The sequence below is a fragment of the Coloeus monedula genome (genome assembly GCF_965178545.1).
Source record: "Coloeus monedula genome assembly, chromosome: 23".
NCBI lineage: Eukaryota > Metazoa > Chordata > Aves > Passeriformes > Corvidae > Coloeus > Coloeus monedula.
The window spans coordinates 1,242,680-1,250,205 of NC_138803.1; the positions used below are offsets into that span (position 1 = coordinate 1,242,680).

The window sequence follows — 7,526 nt, forward strand, 5'->3', positions numbered from 1 at the left end:
GCTCCCCAGCACCAGCACAGAACTCGTGCCATGCTCCAGCCAACCTCGACACAACCTCCTGAACCACTGCAACCACCCCACAGCCCGTGCAACACCCGGGATGTTCCAAGCACCCAGGGACACCCCAGTGAGCACCCCAGGCTGCTCTGCCGCGTCCCAGAGGATTGCAGCATCCTGCTGCCACTCTGCCGTTCCCGAGCACGGCAGCAGCGCGCTGGGAGTGGGAATGGCCGGGCTGCGATGGGCGGGGGCCAGGGCCGGGCCGGGCCGGGCGCTGACTCAGCTGCGGAGCCCGGCGGTGCCAGCGCGCAGCGGGCGCACGGAGGGAGGTGCCGGGCGGTTTCGGGCCCGGCGCAGGGATTCGGGCTGGAGCGGGGCCGGGAGCTGCCGGGACAGGCAGCGCTGTGGGAAGCAGGGAGTGCCCGGGTACCCCCGCCCTGGGCGCTGCCAGCCCCAGGGACGGGCAGAGCGGCTGCGGGGCTGCTCTGCGGCACCGGGCACCGGCACGGCCCTGCCTCCGCCTGCCGGAAAAGCTGGGACAGTGGACCCTCAGAACCTGCAAAAGGGGTTATTTTTTTCCAAGGCAGACACAGCTGAGTGCCCCGAGCGCTCCTGTCTCCTGTTGCCATGCATCAATCAGGCAGGGTGGGAATGTCACTTGCTGGACCATCGCTCAGCCACCCTCTGGATATTTCATGTCCCGGCTCTGCCACCCTACCCAGCTCTACCCTTTGCCCTCCACACCTCGGTTTTGAGGAGGTAGGTGGTGGGGAGCTGGTTGTCCTCCACTTGTGCCTCACTGATTCTGAGCTTCCCAGAGCCTTATTCCCCAAAACCTGGTGGTGTGTGTTGAAGTAGGGAAAACAAATCCTCATCCAACAGGAGCACAAGGCAGAAACCTGCAGGACACCCCTACATCACCTGGCAGGGAGGGGAGGACAGGCAGCCCCAGCAAGGGGGGACACAAAACATCTCGCCAAGGAACAAGATCCACCACCCTGTGCATCCTCCTTTCCCCAGTGCTCTGGGAAAGGCTTCACAGATGCTGTTTATCCAGATCAGTATAACAGCCCTCCAGGACCTCTGGTGCCTTGGGCTGGCTGCCAGTCCAGATCCAGGTCCAGATCCACCAGGAACACTGGGGGTTCTGCAGCTGATTGTCCCCAGGGACAGCACACGTGTGACGTGCTGCAGATCCCCAGCCCGATGGAAGAGATCTGCCCCTAAAGCACAGAGAAGCGGCCTCTCCACGTGGCTTTATGTCCAGGCTTCATTGCATGCCTTCAGTAACATGCAGAGGAGGCAAACACGGCTGCTCAGAGCCCTTAGCAAGAGCTGGAAATAGGAATGGAAATGGCCTGGAAGGTGAGTTAGTGACTACTCCATGGGCCAAGAGGCCTGGAAGCAGTGCCCCTGTCCATGGTGTCCCCCAGGGCCAGCTCTGACCAGAGAGGAGCGAGGGGAGCTCTGGTACAGCAAAGTCAGAACTGAAGTGCCCATGATGAGGATTGCCCCAAAGTGCAGCAGGAAAAGCAACTCAGACCACTGAGGTCTATCACCAAACCAGCCAAGGACTGCAGCTGAGATGATGCTGGGAGGCACAGGGACAGTTACTCAGGGGGTCCTGCGTGGTTGCTGTGACCTCTCAGAGCCCGGGGAGCAGGTGGGCAACTCGGTGAGCTGTGCTGAGCCTGTGCTGTGCCCTCTGGGATCAGAGCCTCAGCATGGACATCACACCTGCACCCCCTCACCACCTCTTTATTTACAGACACAACACCACTGGGGGGTGGAGATGGGAAGCTCAGGAAGCCTGAGCTGCCCCCCAGAGCCCCCGTTCCCGCAGCCAGGGCTCTGTGCAGCCGCTGCAGCTCCTGGGGCGCGGCCTCCTCTCCCCCTGAGCTTCTACTTCCATCGGCTGCCCACCATGGTCTTCCCACGGGCACCCTTGGACCTGCAAGGGAAGAGGAAAAGCACGTGCCAAAAGGCATCAGTGACCACACAGGGAGGATGAGGTGGGTGCTGTCAGTGGTCCTGCAGCCTTTTCCCGTTGGATGTGCACTGTCCTGGGGGCCGAGGGTCTTCACTGGCCCCAGGTAAAACCTTGGGACCTGAGTCAAAGTGTCTTGGGACTCTCTGGAAACAAGCTCATGCAGTTGCCAGGCGATTCTAAGGACCCACCATTTCCTTCCCATGTTTATCCCCCCCAAGAATCGTTCAGAGAAGAATTGACAAGTTGCATCTGTGGCTGCAGAGGGATAAAAGCAGCTGCAGGATCCTTCGGGACCCACCACATCACTCCCTTGAACCAGCACAGGGGGAGCAAGCACTGCTTGGGCACAGGGCAGCACAGAGGAGAATGAGGAGAAGGTTTGGGTGGGCAGTGAAGGGCATTTCTGGGTGCCAGTCCTTGGGATTGCCTCGTCCCTGAGCCCTGCTGCTGCCCTGGGGTCCCAGTGTCCCTGCAGCACACATGCAGGGGGACACACACAGGCCTCAGAAATGCCTGTACTCACCCTTTGCTGCAGGATCAGGCCGTGGTGGGGCAGGAGAGAAGAGAAGAGAAACTTGGTGTGAGCAGGTGGGAGATGCTGCCCCTGACACATGGGATGGGCTGAGCACCTCCCACATGAGGGGGGGTGGGATGGGGATGTGAGAGCACCATGGTGCCCCTGGGAGGAGGGGTTAAACACCCTCCTCCATCCTCTTATGAAGGGTTCCCCAGCCACATGCAGGGAACATGGGCACGGGGACAGGCTCCCCTGGCCTTGTGGGCCTGCACAAATCCCACAGCCCATGGGATTTCCCCTGCTAGACAAGCTGGGATCTCCAGCACCTTCCTGAGATGCTGGGCAGAGCCCCTGCAGGGATGGGGTGGCTGGAGACTGGAAGGACCCACAGGACACAGAGCAGAGGTGGAGTCTCCCCGGGGTCCATCCCCAGCTGGGGTCTCTGGGGAGGGGGAAGCTGGTGACAGGGGAGGCCATGGAGGAGCAGAAGGGCAGGGACTGAGGTTCCTGGGACAGACCTGCAGGTCCAGGAACGCCAGGCACCAGCAAGACCAGAGGCAGGAGGGGGAAGGAGAGGAGGTGGCTTAGCAAAGGAGATCCATAGGGAGGGAACTGGGGAGCAGGAGCTGGAAGGACAGGAGATGTCGAGGAGGGATGTGCAGCCACTTACACTTTCTGGTGGTCACTGATGCGGTTCCGAAGGACGTTGATCTGCAAGAAAAAATGGTGGGTGGTGAAGTCTGGCAAGGTGCCCCAGGCTGGGGACAAGGGCAGGGTGAAGATGCATCACTGCTCTCTTTTCCCCAGCAGTTTTTCTGTGGGGTTTAGAATCCCAGAATCCCAGGATGGTTGGGGTTGGAAGGGACCTTCAAGACCATCTCATTCCACCCCCCGCCATGGGCAGGGACACCTTCCACTGTCCAGGTTGCTCAGGGCCCCATCCCTGCCTGGCCTGTGATGTGTGCTCCCTGTGGTGGGGCCAGGTACACGTACTCACGAGCTGGGAGATCGCTTGGACACCCCAGCTCATCTCCTGGCTGGGTAGCTGAAGGAGCAGCCAGGAACACAGAGGGTGGACAAATCACAGAGGCCTCGGGGCTCACCTCATATTTCTGCCGCTTGAACTTCTCCTGCAGGTCAAATTTCTCAGCCTCCAGGTCATGGACATTCTGCCACAGCTCCCTGGCCTTGTCCCTGCAGGAAGAGCCAGCTGGGGACGGGGCAGGGAAGGGCCGTGGCTCCCAGGGAGCTCAGTGCAGGGATGGGGCACTGATGCCAACCCCTCACCTGCCCCCTGGGATGGGGCTCTGGAGGCTCCCAAGCAGGGATGTGTTACCCAGGCAGTGAATCCAGGGACCAGAGCCACGGGGGAGGTCAGTACAGATGGGGACACACGTCCTACCCGTGTGACCCTCGGGACACACCTGTCCCATGTGTGAGCGTGGCTCCCTCAGGACACACCTGTCCCACCCGTGTGACCCTGGCTCCCTCTCATGGCTGGTGCCATCAGCCGCAGCCCGGCCGCGGTGGCCCTGCACAGCCTCGGCGCCCGTGTCCCCCGTGGGGTGTCACAGCCCATCTCCAGCTGTGCCATCCCCCTCGGCTGGAAGCCCCAGGGAGCCGTCCCCCACCCGGGATCCTGCCCAGGAGCTGGGACCCAGCACAGAGCGTCTGCCCTGGCCATCCCTCCTGCAGCCCATGCTCACCTCAGCTTGTCCTCGCTGAGGTGGTCGATGTTCAGGGGCTTCCGTCGCTCGCCGAGGATCTTCTTCTTCTTTTCCCGCTCCGTTTGCTTCTTCCCCCCCTTTTTCTCTGACTGAGGAAACCATCAGTCCACTGGAGAGAAGGAAGTCTGCCCAGCCTTTGCTCTCCTCCATCCCCAGTTCTGCACCCAGCACCCTCAGCTTTTGGAATTCAAGAAGCACATGAGGTCCTTGAGGACATTTTGGCAATAGTGGACAAGACACCTTGTCCTTGTCTCCATTCCCGTCCCTGTCCCTGAGGCAAGGCTGGAACTGCACATCTGCAGAGCTGAGCTCAGGGCAGCTCTGAGCTCCCTTTGGCCCTGTAACCCCTGACCCAGGAGCAGTTCCCTGCCCTCTCCTGCCTGGAAACCCCACAGTGTCACATGGATGAACCCTTCCCAGGAGCAGCAGTGGCTCCATCACAGCCCCCTTGGGAGGGGTCCCACCTTCTGCATGTAACCCCCAAAGTGCAGCATGTTGGAGAACGCCTTCTTCTTCCGCGCCTCCTCCTCTGCCCTCTTTCGCGCCTCCTCCTCCTCCTTGCGAGCTCTTTCTTCCTGCCAGGGTCAGAAGCAGGTCAGCAGTGGACAGATGGACACACAGCTCGCGTCCCCAGACTCCCCAAGCCCATCCCAAGCCCCATTCCAGAGGACACTCACGGCCATGCGGGCCTGGCGCTCCTTCTCCCGCTCGCTGCGGATCCGCTGCTGCTCTGCCCGCTCCGCCCGCCGCTGCTCCTGCACAGGGAGGGGATCTTGGCTTGGACACCGCAGGGAATCTGCATCCTCTCTGTTCCAAGGGACAGATCCCTGACCCCAAGAGCCCTGAGAGCCCCAAGGGAGCCTGGGGACAGTGATCCCGGGGAGAGGTGCATCCGCATCAGGCACCACAGCACCACAGCAGCCACACCAGGGGCATCCCAGTGACCGGGGACAGAGAGGGAATGGGTGGAGCTGTGCCAGGGGAGATTTGGCTGGATCTCAGGGAAAGGTTCTTCCCCCAGAGGGTGCTGGGCACTGCCCAGGCTGCCCAGGGAACGGGGACAGCCCCGAGGCTGCCAGAGCTCCAGGAGCGTTTGGACAGCGCTGCCAGGGATGCCCAGGGTGGGGTTGTTGGGGTGTCTGTGCAGGGCCAGGGGTTGGACTGGATGATCCTGTGGGTACCTCCGAGCTCAGGGAATTCTATGGTTCCCAGGCACTGGGGTACAAAATCTGGCTCAACCCTCAGGCTCTGTCCTGTAGGGACAGGGATGTCCCAGGTCTGCCAGGACGGTGGGGAAGGGACAGTGGCTGTGTGCCCACAGGGACAGGGTGGCAATGGCCAGAGAGGGGAAGGCTGAACACGTACAATCCTGTCCTTGAGGGACAGGAGCTCCTCTTCCTCCTTCTTCCTGCTCTCAAAGTGGGCTTCGATGAGGGCCTGCAGCTCGTTCAGGTCCTTCTCCATGCGCTTGCGGTGAATGTCCTGCACCAGACACAAAGAGCCCGAGCCTCCAGGAGCTGCCAGACACTGAGGGGGAGCGGCAGGAGGGCATCACCCGCAGGGGTGGGAACTGGGGCACAACTCACGTCAAAATCCAGTCTCTCACCATCTGGGATTTTGGGAGGCACCAGGTTGGGCATGAAGACCCTGCAATGGAAGGGGAGCTGAAGCACGATGGGGCTGCAGCAGACCTGGGACAGAATGTGCCTCTCACCCATCCCAGCCTCCCGTCTGAGCCCTGCAGTCCCCAGGGATGCAGAGTGGGCACAGCTGGAGGATAGGGAGTGCAGTGCATCCTGCTGGAGGTGCCAGCTGGGCAGCCACAGAGGAAGACCTGTGGCATTCCTGGGAAACACTCCAAGGTGCCCACATGGCTGGAGTAACTCTGCAAGCTGCAGACAATGTGGCCAGGGCCCTTTGCCAGGCCCCCTGAGCTGGCAGCTGCCCCACTGCTCCCCACAAAGGGCACCAAGGAGCCGTGTGTGACCTGGCACAGGGAGCTGGACCCTCTCATCCTCCAGGGCTCGAGGGAGGGCAGGAGAAGCTCAGCAGGGACACAAAGGGATGCAGGGATGATGGCTGAGGGTAGATCTGCCTCCCACACTGCAGCATCCCAGGCACCCAGGAGGACCCCCCAGGCTTCTGGCAATGGTTCCCAGTCCTGCTCCCTGAGGCTCTGTCCCTGGAATGCTGGGACTCCTGGAAACGTGTGCCTCATGCCAGCCACAGCCAGGACTCTGTACCCCAGGCTGGGATGCACACACACACTCACAAACACTCACACATTTCTGTCACCTGCAGGGTCACAGGGCAGCTGAGCTTCTCCCAAGGAGCATACAAAATGCTTCAGAAGTGCCTAAAGACCTCATTCCCTTCTCACTCCATGTTTCCCTGTCCGTTTCTCTCCCTTTTTCTCTCCATGTCCCAGTCCCACCCTGTTTCCATACTCTGGAGGCTCCCTGTGGCCTGCCCTTTACGGGCCAGGCTCTGTCACACGGAGCCTCTGCCCCGGCACAGCTCAGACCTTGCCCCAGGGAAAACCCTGCCACACTTACTTGGGCTTTGGCTTCGATTCACCTGCAGGTCCCAGGAGCAGGACAGAAAGAGAAGGTCAGTGTCACCGAGGGGTTTCCTGTCACACCTTGACCCAACCCCCGCCCTGAGCCGAGCCCTCCCTCTCTCCCAGCAGCAGGGGCTTCACGGGAATCATTCCCCAGCAGTGAGGTGCCAGCCCTGTGCCAGAGGACACGCTGTGCCTGAGGCACAGCTGGTGCTGCTGGCTGGGCAGAGCAGCCCCTGGTACCCACAATCAGGCAGAAGGAGCAATGGTGATACTTCACCTTCCCCAGGCTCCTGCTCTCGGTCTCCCTCTCCACCTGTGCAAAACAGGAAGCTTTGTGTCCCCGTGGCCAGTCCTGCCCAGGGACACTGTGGGGTAGCTGTCCCCCTCTGCCCCATGCTTGTCACCACTGCAAACCCCAGCTGCATCCCTGCAGGATGGACGGGGAGAGCAGGCCCCTGAGGGACATCCCTCACTCACAGGGGGGCCCGGACAGCTCCAGGTCCTCTCCAGGAGGAATCCAGACAAGTTTTGCAGGAGCTCAGGCTGGAGAAGCAGCAGTGCTGCCCTCTCCTGCTGTATTTTGGGTGAATTTCTGCCCGAGGCAGCACAAATCCACCACTCCTGTCCTGTTGGGGGATGTGGCCAGGACAGCTCTGCCCCATTTTCCACAGATCATCCCTTCGGCAGCAAATGAATTCAGCACCAAAACCCCGTTCCAAGGGCCCAGTG

At 61.3% G+C, this 7,526-nt stretch overlaps 1 protein-coding gene across 1 annotated transcript; it reads right to left on the bottom strand.

The window, feature by feature from the left end:
• Positions 1 to 1,902: 1,902 nt before the first annotated feature.
• Positions 1,903 to 5,874, bottom strand: TNNT2 (troponin T2, cardiac type; the record flags this gene model as incomplete). Its single annotated transcript, XM_082296052.1, has 8 exons — positions 1,903 to 1,951; positions 3,178 to 3,218; positions 3,611 to 3,701; positions 4,214 to 4,323; positions 4,699 to 4,809; positions 4,912 to 4,989; positions 5,600 to 5,716; positions 5,821 to 5,874. The coding sequence occupies 8 exons, from the start codon at positions 5,872 to 5,874 to the stop codon at positions 1,903 to 1,905; spliced, it is 651 nt and encodes a 216-aa protein (XP_082152178.1).
• Positions 5,875 to 7,526: the final 1,652 nt, after the last annotated feature.